Consider the following 16,964-nt stretch of genomic DNA (forward strand, 5'->3'; position numbering starts at 1 on the left):
TCTGACGAGTGGCACTTATTTGAAGCGGTATTGGATACATTTCAAACCTGGAGATGCTGATGTTGCAAAGCAGACGAAGAGCACGATGGCCCTGAGATGATTCAGATCGATTCGCACTGGGCCGGTTCAGCCTCTATCCTACCGAGAATAACTGCCAGTTCGCAAATGCAGTTGAAATACACAATGATGCAGATCGTCCTCTTTAGCCGCCATCTTAGCCGTCGGCTTTGAGCTCGTTAGGCAACCCATGCTGGCCCAGGACATGATCACGCACATTGCAACCATTGACTACGTTGACTCGACAACAAATTCTTCTTGAATTAGACGACGATCAATCTTGGGCACGACGCCGTTCTAGAACTGATATCGAAGGCAACAGTCCGGCAGGTCGTTTTCCACCAAAGTTCCTGTTTTGGATGATGATCGAATATGGATGTAAGTGGCGCCGCCTCCCCTGTCCCTGTTTCTTCAATAGCGTATACCTTACAAACAGTGTCAAAGAAGTCTAAACTAAAGTACGCACACTGTTAAAAATGGTAATGTTTGCATACGCGATAAGCGAAACAATTGTCACATTTTCTGATGGGAGAATTGCTTGTGGACGAGAATGTGAATACAGCAGATATACATGCAGGTCGTAGACCTAATGCTGGTGAGGAACAACTCTGCTATAAGCTTTTATTTGTGTCAACATCCCAATATAGAAATCTGCTGATTCACAAGGGTAGTCATTCGTCCTCGGCTCCGCTTTGCTAGAGTCGAAAATGCCATTAGAGTATGCCAAACCGGATACACGATTCTTTTTGTCTGTAAGTACGTGGCTCGAATTAGCCTGTTAGTCTTTTCGCCTCGATCGCCGAGGAAGCTCGTCCCTGTGACTAGCATTACACGCCCGGTTTCAGATACGATTTTCGCCCCCGGGGCACGTTAACGTTAGACACTCATACTGACTGAGGCGAATATCGCAAACGATCTTATTATTCTAATCTTCTGGCCTGGAAAATGGCTGTTCACATCAATCACCACATCCCAAGACCCAAGGCAATGTCGCTTAACCTCGTATGAGCGAGGCCTTTCAGAAATCCTCAGATATCAAGGCTTGGCTGCCCTACTTCTGGTGAAGAAAACCCCACAGAACCAACAGTTTGTTGGTTTTTGCCCTTTGACTTTTCCAACCATCTCCGGAGTAGACTCCGGTCAACTCATACGCATGTTGACAGCGTAAGGCATTGCGCTCTGACGGTGAAGTTGCAGCAACCACGGTAACGGCAACTCAAGTGAGTTCCCCGTAGACAGGACCGACTGCACTAAGGCAGTAGACACTAAGGCAGTAGATATTCACATGGACTGAGGGTCTGAGAGCAATCATGACTCGCAGACGCAAGATGGGCATCCATCCGTTATGAGCACTGCCCAACGCCTTTACCCTTATTACATAACCGAACACTGTGCGCAGGAATCATTGGTGCATCCTCTCCTCGGGGTACAGATATGTTGGGTCTGTCCGTTCCACAGACGATTTGGTGCCTTCGATTCAAGCATGTTGGCCAATTGGAAAAGATGATGAGCGTATTCCCTAGCCTAATTTTCAGGAGCAAGCGTGAGAAGCAAAAGTCCTGGGTGCTGCCATGTAAAACAGCAGTATTTACGCTACAAGCGCGGACAAGAACCCGGCCCTCAAGTCTGTGAGATCTACCACACCCAATCGCTTCACTTCAGACAGGGAGTTGCCCTTGCCCATCGACCCAAGCTATTGATTGATATTTAGATGACCAAGGAAGAGAATCACCTGCTTTGACTGCACGTGGCTTTCTGTGATGGGCAGGGTGCTCAGACATTGACATTGAATCAATTCGACGCAAACGCCTCCCAGTGGCCTGGTTGACCATCTCGTTTATTCCCAGAGAGGCCAAGCAGATTCTGATCCCGACCACGATGGCAGGAAATGTCTCCCCAGTAAAGAGTTGTGGCAGGTGACGGGTCATTCTGCCTCTGATTAGGCAGATGAGCAACAAGCTGTTGGTGATATACCAAAGCGAATGCACACTAAAGAGACAAAAAAGCAAAGAAAACGCACCTCCATGATTACGGTGTACTTCGAACAATAGCATTTGAAATGAAAAACACCACCGCCATCACAGAATCACATGTCTCAGCACTACCGACATTGTGGCTTGTGTAGAATGCCGATTTACATACCAAGACAGAAGGAGTCGGGGCCAGAATAAGGCTCCAAACTGCCCCAACTAATGAGATATCAAACCTCGTACGCGCCCACCAGGGATAAAGTATTGGAATGGTGGCGATGTCAACCGCATAGACCACCTGCGATGTTGGAGGCTGCGTCGCAAGAGTCGCCAGCTGGTCCCTGTGCCCGAACTCACTTTCTGATCATCACATATTGCACCTCCTCACTTGGCAAATCAAAGGGATACCACGAAGGGTCAAAAAAGAGAAGTGAGAACTCAGCGTGGCGTCCCATTGCCTCAACCGAGTGTTGGCGCCCAGATTGAGATGACTCGGGTCGATCGAAGGATAGACTTCTACTTCAGCTGGCCTTTACGAAAACCTTTTGTAGTTTTACATACGTCTACGAGCAGTTCGTTTCTCCATTTCCAAAGTTCGACGGAAGCTGAAAGGGGTACCACGGCTTAATGACGACGCAGCCCTTCCTATCATGGCGAAATACCCATTTCTGGCAGAAGTATGGACCGAATTCGCCCTAGGATTGCTCGTCATGTGCGCCCGCATAGCATGTCGGGTCAGATCAGTAGGAAGCAAATGGGACGGAGATGACTACCTTACCATAGTGGCAGGTATCCTCTGGACGGTTAGTGCAGCGCTCCTCAAGATCGGATAAGAGTCTAACGTGGACGAAGATTGAAATAATGCTACTACCAGCTATAGGTATGCGAGCCTTCCAGGTATTCAAAGCGCAAAACTAATAATGTAGGGTCCCTCGGTAGCATCAAAGGCATGACGGACGAAATTGCCCGCACCCTCACCGAAGAACAGAAGAACCGCATTACAAGTGGGAGTAAATTAGTATTCTTGGGCTGGTTCATCTACGTCACTCTGATATGGGTGCTGAAGGCGTGCATGCTATATCTCTACGGGAGATTGACGTGAGAACAATCTTTTTGACTGGGAAACAACATGAGTATTACTGACAGCTACAGGCTGGACCTCAAGCAACGGAAGCTGGTCAAGTTCACGGCGGTGGTTTGCGTCTTGGCATATATTTCCGCTGTTTTGGTTATGCTATTCCACTGTAGGCCGATGTATAAGAACTGGCAGGTGTACCCATACCCGGGAGGTGAGTATTCAGACTCTAAGCTTGATTTGCTGCGTTTACTAACAATACGCAGATTCCTGCGCCTTGAATATACATAGCCTTTATGCCCTTGCCGTCACGAACATCAGGTACGAACTTTCGAGCGAAAAGACGATACAGAAGCTGACGAATATAGTACTGATATATTCATTGTGGCTATACCGCTGCCGCTGCTTCGGAAAGTCCAGATGCCGTGTCACAGGTTCGTGTCATCTTTATGACAGTTTGAACTATGTACTTATGATTCTGTTAGGAAGCTGCTTTGTGGACTTTGGCTCTGCACAGGTATCTTCGTCATAATAGCCACATTCCTCCGCTGCGTATTTGGCCTCCAATTCCCGACCAGTGTCAGCAACGGAACCATTTGGTCCATCCGAGAAACCGTACGTCTGCAACAGCTTTCATCGTCGCCCCAGCTAACATGAATAGGTTGTTGCCATCCTCGCCGCCAACACCCCCGTCATAGGACCCTGGATTGCCCGTACAGCGCGCCACCTACCCGTTCTTTCGTCGGGCGATGGCTCCAAAACCAGCCGGAAGAGCGCTGGTACGCCGGCCCCGGGGGGTCACCAGTTTTCTCGTATCGAGAGACTTGCCAAGGAGAATAGAATCCGGAGAGGACTGGGCCTCTCGACAATTGCCGACGCCAGCAAAGAGAACGTCGTAACAGTGGAGGAGCAAGAGTTGCAGCATTTGAGCCATTCACAGGCTAATATGAGCGTGAAGATGGAGAATGAGGCATCTTCTGCGAATGTATGATTAGGGTATGGTAAGTGTTTAAAGCGAGCATTGTCAATTTTCCATCAGGAAAGGTGAATACCGGGACCAAGCTACTGTGCTGAGTGACGATTGTATTGACACTGGGCATACGGGATACTTTGGGCGGCTTTCTATGGGCATTGTTTCTGGATCTAGCAGGGGATTGTACAATTGATGAATGAATGTCACAAATGTACCTGAATTGAGGTTCTTGGAGGAAGAATGTTAAATTTTTAATGAATTGAACGATTTACATGAATCCAAACGCCTATATACAATGCCGCTAACAGTGATCTGCTTCAAATTTCTTCAGAAACAAAATCTAGCATCCTAGGTATGGGATGCTTCATCCCCTCCTCATGGATTTCGCAAATGAAAGCGCCTCCGAGACCTTGAAGTCAAACGTGGCCGTCGGCAACAGCCTTGGCGAGGTACGGCCAGCCAAGTAGCATGGTGATGCCAGGGAAGAAACTGCGTGTTGTTAGTATTGCTGTCCCCATTACTTTAGCTAGAGATTGAGTCGGTATACGTACATGGCGGCCTGCTTGCCAACACGTTTCCCCTCAGCGACCCAGTCGGCCTTGGCGGACTTTTGTGCAATAGAAAGTCGCTGGAAGGGATGTGTTTCCATCGACCGGGCTGCAGAGCGGGCAGCGGAGAGAATGGAGAATGACCTCCTTGTGGCGATGCGAGACACGGCAGAGTTCATTATGTCGAGGATAATTACTTGAAGAAGTAAAAATGTGTAGGTAGAGTGGAGTTTGAGATCTGGAGTTGAGATTGCCCTTTTGGCTCTTTGTGTTGTATTATTCACTTGATGTGGTATGAGATGGTAAGACAGGAAATGGAGGCTGCAGCTGCATGCTGTGCCTTTTGTACCTTGTGGCACGGCATGTCGATTTTAGGGAATGAGGTTTATTTTCGTCTGATGTAAGAATGTTCTCCGGTGTTCTGAGTTTCTCAGCCCATAGTCTGTTCAGCCATGCTTTGTTGTGTGGTAAATCCTCTGGTGGGCAGATATCAACATTCCAGGTGACGAATATCACACCACCGGGGAAGAGTGCCTCTTGGCTGTCGACCAATGGCGGGAGGGCCGCAGTCCGGAATCGTGCTGGCCTCGCCGGGCAGAGCTGGACATCTGGAAGAGTGGCAGCTGACTTTTCTTCTGGGGTCAAACCAATGCCCAGCCAGGGAATGGCGGCTTACAGAAGAGCCAGAAAAGCGGGATGCTCAAAGCATGAAAGAGTGGTGCCACCTGCTCTCGATTCGGGTTCAACCGGCGGGGCGCAGCAAACCGTTCGCCGTTGCAGTGAGTGCTGAGGCTCAACGGTGCAGCGTTTCAATGGCACTGCAAAGTCTATCGGTGCATCTCATCCCGGCCTGCCACACGGATCCTACTCCTCCCGATTATCGAACCATGATTTCAAGTTGATCCCATTGGTGTAGCGAACAGCTTACTTGGCCAGATCTTGACATGGGCATGCTCATTTTGGTGACGGATGGTGAAACGAAACCCAACTAGGTGGACGACACAGATGCTTTGCAATTGGAGCAAAGTTTCTGTCCGCCACGTTCCATCCCCATGATCGGTAGGGCAATACAGCGGAAACGGTGATTATGTCTTAAACCTGGGACCAACATATGGCGAGTATCATCTTCTTTGGATCACCGCAGCGCACTTCCAGTTGGGCTGTCTCTCAAATCTGAGCAGAGAACAATAAGGCGGGGTAGACTTCGCTGTGACAGGATCCTGTGGTAATCTTAGGTGAGATGCCCTGTGCAATGCTCCATCTCGGTCGATTCGTCACGTACGGGCTCTGTCGGTGATAAGTTGCATTCGTCCACAACCAACGACAGCCTAGGTAACACGTACAGCCTTGTCGTACTCAATAGGCTCGCTGACCAAATACGCTTGCTTTCCACTATAAAACCTGCTGCATGCTGTGGAGGGTGCCCCAAGCCCGAGACCATTGTTCGACAGACAATAGAGCAACCGTGATGAACTCCTCCAAAAACGCTGTTTAGTTGGTTTTGGTGAGAATGGCGGACTGCAAGAAAGCGGAGTCTACTTTTGACGCCGTTATGCTTGTTAGTTGCGCAGCTCTGCTGAGATCAGTTAGAAACGCTCCCACTCAGGAATGCATGGCTACGAATACCTTTGATTTCACGCACAGGGTATCGTGGATATCTGCGGTTTCATCTTTCAGTTTCTCCATGCATTGAGGTTGGAATGTTTCGAGGAACAGATGTTTTGAGGTCCAGTTATGCACGTGGCCCGGCGCCGATGCGGAAGGAACCAACGAGGCCTGTTGCCTTCCATGCATGCATATCTTCTTTTTGCTCTCAAGCTGTGTAACCAACTTCTCTTTCTTCTCCTACGATTCAACATCTCGCATACAACTGAACGAAACCTTGCTCCTTCAGAGTTGTGAAGCTGCTAATCCGCACAAAAAGGGAAACACCAGATCTACGCCGCAATTGGCAGGTCATTACTGATGAGTCAAGGTCGAGATCGAAGCATAACGCATGAGCCTAATTGCTGATGAATTTGCCTCTTATCAGAGTCGCTCTCGACGATGCAGCTGTGATGGACCAGACATGACTGGTCTGGTTTTTGGCCAAGGGATCTGGAGGCTGAATACACCATGTGGGGGATTCAATGGGGACGATGAGGGGTTGAACCACTGAAGAAGATAGGATGCAGCCCCCGAAGTCTTTGGAACCTCACAAGCTTGGTTGTTGGCTTGCATCATCGACAGCTACCTGGCAACTGGCTCGATTCCCTGTGCTGGGTTCAATGTTGCATTTGAGATGTCTGGTCTGGTTGTTTTGGAGGGCGTCACCAAAAGTTGTCCCCGCACTACAATTATAAATCTGGCATCTCGCGCACCAAACTTTTATCAACTTGGACCACCATAGCTTCTGCAAAGGTCGCCACAATCCGCGCTTCCCGACTACTTCTAAGCAGTCAGATAGAATACGAAATACCAAACCTTTAACAATACTGCACTGCACCGGCGACCTACCGTCAAGATGCCGCTAGTTGTTCAAAACGTCAAACCACGCATCATCCTGGGCCTCATGACCTTTGGACCGAGTTCGGAGGATGGAGCTCGAATCACTGACGTAGAAACCTTCAACAAGGCCCTCGACGTATTCCAGGCGAGAGGATATAGCGAGGTGGACACGGCTCGTGTCTATGTTGGCACGAAACAAGAGGCTTTCACGCGGGAAGCCAAATGGAAGGAGAGGGGACTGACCTTGGCCACCAAGGTGCATTACCCAGATTCACCCGGAGATAACACGGCTGAAAAGGTGGTTGCTTCAGTGGAGACGAGTCTAAAGGAGTTGGGTACCGATTGTGTAGATGTAAGTGGTGATGAGCACCTCGCTCTCCAAGTTGTGAAGGCGAGTCGAAAACTGACGAGGCTGGCCGTATTAGATTCTCTACCTACACAAGCCCGACCGTGGCACACCGTTCCAGGAGACGCTCGAAGCCATGGATAAATTGCACAAGGCGGGAAAGTTTGTCCGTCTGGGTATCAGTAACTTCACCGCGTACGAGGTGGCCGAGGTAATGATGATTTGCAAGTATAACAATTGGGTTCGCCCCAGTATCTTCCAGGGCATGTACAACTGCATCACTCGCAATATCGAGGCGGAGCTGTTTACTGCCTGCCGCCGCTACGGCCTCGACATTGTGGTGTACAACCCTCTTGCCGGTGGTCTTTTCTCAGGCAAGATCAAGTCGCAAGACATGGTCCCGGAAAGCGGTCGGTTCTCAGATGTCAGCTCGGAGCAGGGTGCCAACTACCGAAAGCGATACTTCCGCGAGAGCACATTCAAGGCGATTCAGCTGGTAGAAGGGGCTGTTGAAAAGCACAACTTGACCATGATTGAGACGGCGCTCAGATGGGTCGTGCACCACTCCAAGCTCAAGATCAAGGATGGCAACGATGGCATTCTCATTGGTGTATCGAGTGTTGCGCAGCTTGAGGATAACCTGAACAACCTGGAGAAGGGACCACTGCCAGAGGAAGTCGTGAAGGCGCTCGATGAGGCATGGCAAGTCTCCAAGGCTGATTCGACAAATTACTGGCACGGTGACCTGGACTATGGCTATGACCCCAAGCAAGTGCTGTTTGGGCCTGGGGCGAAGTAGACGTAGAAAGCCGGCGACGCAGTGTGAAGATTGAAGGAAGCAAAAGCAAGCAAGAAAGCGTGTGGCCTAGCACTTATTAGGGATGCGTGGCTGATGGTGTGCCCGTTCAGGTGACAGGTGCATGTGCGAGTGGTAGTGTTGCGTTCGTGGTGCCTAGATTGATCGAGATTAGGCGTCAGGCTGAATATGATATATGAGAAGATGGCCCAACTAGCACACGGTGAACGTGACAGCTTTTACAGAAAAATAAACCTGGCGTGTTTAGTGCAGGTGACTGATGAGCCGGTTGGGTTGAGTGGCAGCATTGGTGATAAGGAGAGTCCAGCCCAGCCGCCCGTCAGAGCTTGAAGTAATCAATGATGTTGAATGTGGTCAACTGGTTGTCTCATCAGGTCAGGTACAGGCAAACCCACAGCAGCACGCCACACATTTATTTCTCAGAGTGTTGTTAGTCGTCCAGGCTGGTTCATTCAGACCAGACACAAAACTGACAGACAAGAAGCCGATGCCGGCTATTGCCAAAGAAGGCTGGGCCCTCCAGTTGGTCAAATTTGATGGTGATGAAATACGAACAATGGCCATTGAACACCCAAGTGACCCGCCAGTGCCCCAACATTACAGGCCCAGTCCCTGTCAACAGCGTCGCTGTCGGCTAACTTGACTGGACTGGTGGGTACAAGCGATGGTACGTACCGAAACCATGCAGCCCACGAGCCACCAGACCAATTATGCGCCAGTAACACAAGTTGACTGCAGCTGCTAGCCCGCATGCAGTGGCCCGTCTGACGGTCTGACGTCGAATCTCATCCCCAGATTTTTATCAAGTCACTTTTACTGTGGCCAGGCTGTGTGGGTGCAACATGGAACTCAAAACCCGACAACCTGGCTTCATTGTTCCCCTGTCCCTACAGCACCGGACAATTCTTCATCAACATTGTTAGCCCCTGCCTTGCGCAGACAGAACATGCGTCCTGCGACTTTGCCTTGAATCTTTTTCCAAACTTTCCTCTTGTTCGCCCTCGTTTGGTTTCTGGCACCGTGTCGCGTTCAATGGGTTCGAGACTCCCTGCGCCAGAGTTTCCCCTTGTCTCCTTTGTTCCGAGGGTTTTGCATTCCTGAGCAGCCACGGCGCGGAACACCATCTTTGCGAACACGCATCCGCGACTTTTTTCTTCTTCTTGGAAAATTGATATTGGAAGGGTGTCGTTGGTGTATATGCATTCGGAATACTACATGCTTCTCATCTCGTCATAACGCAATTGCCCTGGCCGTCAGTGCCCTTTGTTCCGTTTCAACACCATGGATAACGACCGTCGACCGACCCTCCACCGTGGAGGACGCTCCGGCACGCCTCTCCTCTTCAAAGCCGACGACCACATGAACGACATGGACTCCAAACGGTCCTCTCACTCGGGCGCTTCGTCTCCAACGGCACGACTCACCCCCAATACAGACGACACCGAAGCCGGTCCGCATGAGCCCATGACGGCGTCCGCTGCCCATCACGCCCCCTTCAGCCGGCAGTCCACGATGCATTCCCGCAATCCCACGAGCGCCCTCCAAGCCGCCAAGGCTTCCGCCCGCAAGAAATACCTCTTCGCTGCCTTCTTCTTGTCCATTTCGCTCGTGGCCTTTTGCGTGCAAACCGAGCTGTCTGCCTATATCCAGCACGATTTGGCTTGGGGCAAGGCGTACTGCATGATGTTCTTGACGCACAGTTCGTGGATCGTCTTGTGGCCGTGTACGATTCTAGTTTTGCGACTGCAGAAACGTCACGAACCCTGGGACCAATTCTGGCGGAAACACCTGCAAGTGGTCCTCTCGACCGTCACCATGATTGAATTGCAGACCATCAACGTCGTCACCACACCGTCGGTTGCCCGACGTGGAAGGCCAGTCATGTACCTCGCCCGAATGACGATATACATCACCTCAGCTTTGACAGTCGCCGGACTAAGCTGGTACATTGCCGTCAGTCTCACAACCCCCTCCGACCTAACGGCCATCTACAATTGCAGCGCCTTCTTCGCATACGCCTTCTCCGTGCCCATCCTCAAAGAACCCCTCCGCATGGACAAATCCATCGCCGTCCTCATCGCCATCCTCGGAGTCCTGGTAGTAGCCTACGGCGACACAGGCTCCCCCGACGAAGCCACCTCCTCCGCCTCTGGGCCCTCCGACCCCGGCGCAGGCTCCCGCTTTGCAGGCAACCTCATCATCGGCGTCGGCTCCGTCCTCTACGGCCTCTACGAAGTCCTCTACAAGCGCTATGCCTGTCCGCCCGAGGGTGTATCCGCCGTCCGCGGCACCATCTTCGCCAACGTATTCGGCAGCTGCATCGGCTTCTTCACCCTCACCGTGCTATGGATCCCGCTCCCCTTCCTGCACTGGCTCAACATTGAGCGCTTCGAAATCCCCAGCGCGTCAACATGCTGGCTCATCCTCATTGCTGTGTTTTCCAACGCCATTTTCAGCGGCTGCTTCTTGGTTCTCATATCGCTAACCTCGCCTGTCTTGTCGAGCGTCGCAGCCCTGTTGACCATTTTCATCGTCGCTATTGCGGATTGGTTCTTGACGGGCCAGCCGTTGAGCTGGGCGGCCATTGTGGGCGGGAGCATGATTATCGTGGCGTTCGGGGCTCTGAGCTGGAGTACCTACCGGGAGATGATGGAGCATGAGGCGCATAAGTTGGCCGTAGATTTGACGGATGATGAGGAGTCGGATATGAATAGCGATAGTGATGACGATTAAGGGTGTTGTGTGCGGGCTGCATGGATGAATGGAGTTTTTGGATTGGATATTGCTTTAGATTTGTCATGGTATTGTGTGTGTTTTGAGGTACCATGTTGGGCGATGCTGATAGACGGTGGATGAATGTGGATATAAAGGCAGAAGAGTCGGTTAACCGACATTTGTTCCAATGTATTTGATACAAGCTCTAGGCATTATGCTCTCGTCATACAGACAGACAGCTTGTAAATGAAAGTGAGACGGATAGACATGCCCACACCAAAACTAAATAATCCTCACCGTCCAAATCGTAACTCCATCAATCTACATACCCATCAGACATGAGAAACGCTCGACTTGTCATTATCCGACGTACCCTTTGACGCACCATTCTCATTCTCACCACCTCTCGGCACAAGACTTGCCCTACGCCCAGTCACAAGGCTAGCCTTTCTGGAATCAACGCCTTTCTCAGGATCGACCTCCCCGTGTCCCGCCTTGGCAGCCTGCACGAGCTGCGGGTTCTCAGCCTTGAGTCTGGCAAAGTTCTTCTCTGCCTCCCACGTCCAGATGCTGTCGCTAGCGAACACGAGGTCCATCTCCTCAAGGGTGCGCTGGTTGGATTCAGGGTACAGCGCCCAGACGATGAAGATGGTCGCGACGTTGACGCCGCCAAAGATGTAGAGCGTCTTTTCGTTGAGGCGGTCGAAGATAGTGGGCAGGAGAAGCACCTATTTCTTGTTAGTGTGACATCTTTGTAAAGGGAACGGGAATATACGTACACACCAGCCGTTGCCGATGGACCAGCCTACAACGCCCCAGGCGTTACCTTTGGCACGGACTTGCAGAGGGAAGATTTCGGCGGGATAGAGCCATGGGACGGTGAGCCATGTTGCGCCAAAGATGGCAGTGTAGAGGAACACGAAGAATGTGGCTGCGCCGCCGATTTGTGCTCGATTGCTGTCATCGGCGTTGATGGTTGCGCGGGCGAGTCCTCCGGCGACAAACATGCATATACCTTGGCCGACAGAACCCCAGTATAGTGTCCATCGACGACCAATTCTGTCGAGTGTGAAGACGCAGATCAGGGTGGCGAACTGTAATTCGTCAGGTTAGCCACGGGGGTTTGTCTTAGTGCTGGTGTTGTACGTACCATGTATGTGATGTTGTTGATGCCGCTGACCCAAAGACGGTCCGAGGCGTTGATGCCGGCAATGGTGAAAATCTGAGGGCCGTAGATTGTGATACCGGCGATACCAATCCACTCCTGAAGGATCTGAAGCCAGATGACGAGTTGTACACGACGGCCCGTGTGCAACTTGCCTGATCCGATACCAAAGAGCATGTGCAGATAACTTTGCTGGTTTGACGTCTCCTCCTCTAGGTTACGGATGTTGATGATATCCTGCAGCTCCGCCTCGGCTGCCTTGCCTTCTTCGCCTTCGCTCCCTCTCAGACGCTGCAGAATGAAACGGGCTTCGTCCTCGCGACCCATCTTGACGAGCCAGCGGGGCGATTCGGGCATGAACCAAATGATGCAGAAAAGGAGGATTAGTGGGACAATCTGGAAAGCTACGGGGAATCTCCAGATGAATGACGAATTGGGGTCCTTGTACTTGGACGTGCCGCTATCGTATTGTTAGTTTCCGCCGACGTGGATGAATGTGCGTAGGAGGACAAGACTCACAATTCGAGCCAGTAAGCAACGACGACACCGAAAATGTTGAGAGTGAATTCGAATGCAACAAACTGGCCGCGAGATGTGTGGGCAGCAGTCTCTGTGGCCCAAACAGGTGTGATGGCGTTCAGGATGCCCGTTCCAATACCATTCAGTACACGAGCTAGAATGATTGTCAGCGCCGGCTTTCAGCGTCAATGATCCTCTACCGGCACTTACCACAAAACATCCAGTTTGCATTCATCGAAGCAGACTGTAAAGCGGCGGCGAAAACGCACCACAGGCAGGCAATACCAATGGTTGTGATACGGCCATATTTATCACCACACCATCCACCAAGTAGACAGCCAACGAGTGTACCGGGAAGATAGTAGACGGCAACCTAAGAGGGCAAAAAGGTTATTTGTCTGTTCCAATACCGAAAGCATCAACATCAACTTACAATGCCGCCTTGTAGAAGAGGTTTATCAACAACTACAAGCTGCTTTTCTTCGTCCCAATGGCCAAATCCCATCAATTCTGCATAGTTTCGTGTTGTGTTCACGCCGCCCATGAGACCTTGGTCATAACCAAAGAAGAAGATAGAAATACCAGCCACCACGCAAACAGTGTTCAGTAGCGATTGCTTATACAGTTTATGGGCAACATTGTGCCTTGCCACAAACTCGCTGAGTTTCCCCATGATGGGTAATATGCGGCCCTGAGAGCAGTAGCACTCTAGATGGAAGAAGATGATCTGGGGTACAACTCAAGATGATGTAAGGTTTTCAAGCATGTAACCTTGGATTTCAACTTCTGGAGAAGGATGAGATGATGCCTTTATAATGCCTTCGGCTAAACGTCATGATCTTGGGCCACTCGGTAATAAAATTACTGGGCCGCTTGAATGGAGAAGCCTGCTCACGAGCGTCAAAGAAAAAAGTGATAGTTCGGGGCCCCGTCGCCCGCGAGTTGGATGATTATGGGGAAATAACGACATTTGGACCCAGAAGTCGGGGGAAACACCGCCGCTCGGGGACACATCACACAGTCCCCGAGCCAGAACCGGAATTTATTGCACAAGCATGTCACCCTCGCTTCTGCTTGTGGATGTCGGATCCCTGATCCGGATGGACGCCACTGTGGGGGTTCTGGGATTGTGTTTTCGGCAAATGCGAAAGGCCACTGGTCTCTCATCGGCGTCTCGCCGAATTCTCCGGTATGCGCTCCAATCGAGCACGTATGGGCACGACTCAGGTCAAATTCAGCCCGTTCACAACCTGAGTTAGTTTGGTTCTCTGCATGCTTTAACTTCTCGATGCTCCCTGCGCTCAAAGAAGCGATGATCTGTGCCTTCACTTCCCCGCCGAAATGACCCCGTATTCCCCAGAATCCAACACGAGGCGGGGAGTCGCCATCGCTGCAAGTGATGCTCACCTCGGGGAGCCTTCGGCGAAGCGTCAAAGGCGTGACACGAATGATCACCCAACGTCCGGCGTAAGTAATCATTTTGATCGAATTCATTTACTTTCAAATGAACTATTGCCTGTTCATGCATGCTCCGACAGCCACTCTCCGTTTTCATTAGATGTCTGTGATGACAGAGGAGTGATGAGGCCACCTTTGGCCGACTTGTTGTTTGCGAAGGACTAACTCGACTTCAACATCAGGGAACAAACAGGCGGCAAGCAGCCTGCCAGCCGTGTCGGTTGCGCAAGGTGAAGTGTGACAAGAAACGACCACTGTGTGGCCTATGCAAACTCAGTGGTCAACCATGCGAGTATATCGGCGAGGCGAATGACAAGCTCAGGTAAGTACGATGATGCTGAGCGTTCTCAAAACGAGAGTTGAGGTGAGAGCTAAGAACAACGACCTCATAGTCTTGAAACAGCTACGGCCACGCTGCTAGAGCGCTTCGATCAGCTGCGTCAAGAATTTGAGACAGTAAAGGATGCATTGCACAACCAAGGTATGTCCGTCAGGAGTGCGTGTGGCCGTGTAGCAAAGCAGTGATCGCTAATGATAAAATAGACCTTCCGCCGCGTGCTCGCGTAGACTCTGGCGTGACTGTATCTGAGAACCCCCTCGAACTTAATCACACAGTTCCTCGCGCTGCGTCTGTAGAGGCATCCAGAGATTTTCTTCAGATACCACCTCACAGAGCCAGCGCCGACACCGTCTTGCAATGGGGCATCTTTGATCAAAAGTATCCCGCAAACTCCTTAATTGGAGGATTGTTCAGCCCAGATCATAACGACGTGTCACTCTCGACTGGGGCAAGCTCGAGCCCTTCTGGGGATCTCATCACCAATACGCCAGGGCTCAGTTACCTCGAGGAGGAACAAATACCTGGCCTCATTGATAGATTCCTGCAAAATGTTCACACCAAGAATCCGATACTTGATGTCGAAGCTTTAGTAAAGCATGGGAGGAAATGCGCAGAGCAGGGCGTGGGTTGGGATGGCAGATCCTGTTTAGTCCTCATGGCGTGTGCTCTTGGTGCAGTGGCGAAGCCCTTTGATAGATCAGTCCGCCCCATGTCCATGGCAATTTCTCCTGTAAGTGAGACAGGCCCAATCAACGTATCGGCCACTTCTTCCTCGAAACTGTACGCCAAGGAGCTGCAACAGGGCGATTGTTGCTTCACGTTGGCCTGTCGGCGTTTAGGATCATTGAAGTACTCAATGCTCGGTGCACAGTGCCATTTCTTCGCTGGTGGTGAGTAGACTACGACTCCTGAAAGTCTCGATATCCGTAAGAGGAAGAGAAACTAACAAGTCGATCTCAGTATATCTCATGTATACTCTGCGGCCGATGCTGTCATGGCATTATTTTCTTCATGCCTCGATATTTTGCCAGATGTACTTGAAGATGACTCATGGCTTGTCAGGAAACTTCACGGAAGTGCTGGGTGATTCATATCAACGATCCACATCGACAGAGCGTAAGTCTCGGCGTTTGGAACAAAGCTTGTACTGGTCCTGCTTCAAATCAGAGTGCGAGTTTCGTGTTGAACTACCGCTTCAACAATCCGAAATCAGTCTTGGAGAATACCCAGACCTGTTTCCATCGCCTCCATCACCAGTTAGCACTGACCAACAAGGTGCAAGTCAGTCAGTCTCGGCGTATGGTGAGAATCCGTTAATCACTGACGAAGCCACTGAACTACGGCAGCATGCTGTTCGGCTGTGCAATGAAGAGGAAAGCTGGTACTATTATCTCACCGAGATTGCGCTTCGCCGCATTGGCAATCGAATCGTCAACACCTTTTTCAGACAAGAAAAATCGTCGTGGCTGAATATCAAGCCCCTCCTGCGTATGGCGCAAGAGTTTGAAGCGCAGGTATCTTCTTGGTCAGCTCATCTTCCTCCGGCCATGCAGCATTATGAGACCACATTTATTATTCGAGCACCCGACTCAACCGTAAAAGGGGCTGGCAGCCACGTATCCAGAGAACTCAGCTGGGCCATCGACAATCGTCTCCTTGAGATGCAGACGTGGTTATATCAGCCCTTCTTGTATTATTTGATTCATGCTGGCTCTGACCATGCAGCCGAGGCTACTGGAGTCACGACGGCCACTGGACAACAGCCTCGAATTAGCAGTCTGCTGAATCCATTCTCGCCGCCGACTCTTGTAGCCAGCCCCGGCTCAGCCAGTGTTCCTGGGTCATCTCCTCTGAACACTGAAGATCTTGCCGTCCTTCACTCTCTTATATCGTCGGGCATAGAATGCCTTATTAAAACGATTGATGTTCGTGCTCGTGGCCATCGTCATCACGGTTTATGGTATGACCTTCGCAGCATCATGTGCGCAGCCCTCATACTGCTTGCAGTAGTGAAGAGCGGCAATGCGGCTTGGATCCCAGGAGGAACAGAGACGCTCTGGGGAGGTCATCCTTCGTCGGACTATTGGACAGGAGCTGGCGCCCCGATCGGGGGTAAGATTGCAAAGGTCCTGTGTCAGTTCGATTTCTGGGCTGGAGAGTCCCCGGATCTGCTGCGATATAAAGAGGTTCTTGAGACGGTGGTGAGAGACGTCAGAGGATCCTAGGCATTCATTGCCGCTGCCGAATCTTCTGCGAGCCACCTGTTTGCTCGAATAGCTTGTAGAAATGTTTGCCTGCTGGTCCCATGATGTTGGAGGAAACTGCAACAGCCTATGATCATGCATCAGGCACCACCGGTTCTTTGTTGCTACCAGGGACGAAATGCTCTCGATTAGCAATGAAGACAAGTGAAGTTAGAATCGCTCGAGGGTTTTGTCCGTACAACATTTACACCTGAAGTCAGTTCGTTCGTCGCCACAGTGAACAGCTGTCC

The 16,964-nt window shown here is 51.0% G+C and overlaps 7 protein-coding genes across 7 annotated transcripts; 5 read left to right on the forward strand and 2 right to left on the reverse strand.

Annotated features, from left to right (window-relative positions):
- Positions 1–2,677: 2,677 nt before the first annotated feature.
- Positions 2,678–4,093, forward strand: VFPPC_18131 (hypothetical protein; the record flags this gene model as incomplete). Its single annotated transcript, XM_022429787.1, has 8 exons — positions 2,678–2,830; positions 2,880–2,907; positions 2,954–3,125; positions 3,180–3,316; positions 3,369–3,423; positions 3,471–3,536; positions 3,588–3,717; positions 3,764–4,093. The coding sequence occupies 8 exons, from the start codon at positions 2,678–2,680 to the stop codon at positions 4,091–4,093; spliced, it is 1,071 nt and encodes a 356-aa protein (XP_022285199.1).
- A 398-nt stretch (positions 4,094–4,491) lies between these two features.
- VFPPC_09535 (hypothetical protein) lies at positions 4,492–4,802 on the reverse strand (the record flags this gene model as incomplete). The annotated part of the gene is made up of 2 exons (XM_018288056.1): positions 4,492–4,564; positions 4,627–4,802. 2 exons carry the CDS (start codon positions 4,800–4,802, stop codon positions 4,492–4,494), a joined length of 249 nt encoding a protein of 82 aa, XP_018139443.1.
- Positions 4,803–5,029: 227 nt separating this feature from the next.
- Positions 5,030–5,413, forward strand: VFPPC_18132 (hypothetical protein; the record flags this gene model as incomplete). Its single annotated transcript, XM_022429788.1, has 1 exon — positions 5,030–5,413. The coding sequence occupies one exon, from the start codon at positions 5,030–5,032 to the stop codon at positions 5,411–5,413; it is 384 nt and encodes a 127-aa protein (XP_022285200.1).
- A 1,713-nt stretch (positions 5,414–7,126) lies between these two features.
- Positions 7,127–8,255, forward strand: VFPPC_09534 (aflatoxin B1 aldehyde reductase member 2; the record flags this gene model as incomplete). Its single annotated transcript, XM_018288055.1, has 2 exons — positions 7,127–7,462; positions 7,536–8,255. The coding sequence occupies 2 exons, from the start codon at positions 7,127–7,129 to the stop codon at positions 8,253–8,255; spliced, it is 1,056 nt and encodes a 351-aa protein (XP_018139442.1).
- Positions 8,256–9,554: 1,299 nt separating this feature from the next.
- VFPPC_14619 (hypothetical protein) lies at positions 9,555–11,006 on the forward strand (the record flags this gene model as incomplete). The annotated part of the gene is made up of 1 exon (XM_018292387.1): positions 9,555–11,006. One exon carries the CDS (start codon positions 9,555–9,557, stop codon positions 11,004–11,006), a length of 1,452 nt encoding a protein of 483 aa, XP_018139441.1.
- A 298-nt stretch (positions 11,007–11,304) lies between these two features.
- VFPPC_09533 (MFS monosaccharide transporter) lies at positions 11,305–13,345 on the reverse strand (the record flags this gene model as incomplete). Its single annotated transcript, XM_022428661.1, has 7 exons — positions 11,305–11,309; positions 11,362–11,716; positions 11,768–12,082; positions 12,139–12,613; positions 12,673–12,826; positions 12,883–13,045; positions 13,106–13,345. The coding sequence occupies 7 exons, from the start codon at positions 13,343–13,345 to the stop codon at positions 11,305–11,307; spliced, it is 1,707 nt and encodes a 568-aa protein (XP_022284150.1).
- Positions 13,346–14,013: 668 nt separating this feature from the next.
- Positions 14,014–16,695, forward strand: VFPPC_09532 (fungal transcriptional regulatory protein; the record flags this gene model as incomplete). The annotated part of the gene is made up of 5 exons (XM_018288053.1): positions 14,014–14,139; positions 14,313–14,452; positions 14,523–14,611; positions 14,674–15,360; positions 15,431–16,695. The coding sequence occupies 5 exons, from the start codon at positions 14,014–14,016 to the stop codon at positions 16,693–16,695; spliced, it is 2,307 nt and encodes a 768-aa protein (XP_018139439.1).
- Positions 16,696–16,964: the final 269 nt, after the last annotated feature.

This window comes from Pochonia chlamydosporia, chromosome 7 (assembly GCF_001653235.2).
Source record: "Pochonia chlamydosporia 170 chromosome 7, whole genome shotgun sequence".
Taxonomy (NCBI): domain Eukaryota; kingdom Fungi; phylum Ascomycota; class Sordariomycetes; order Hypocreales; family Clavicipitaceae; genus Pochonia; species Pochonia chlamydosporia.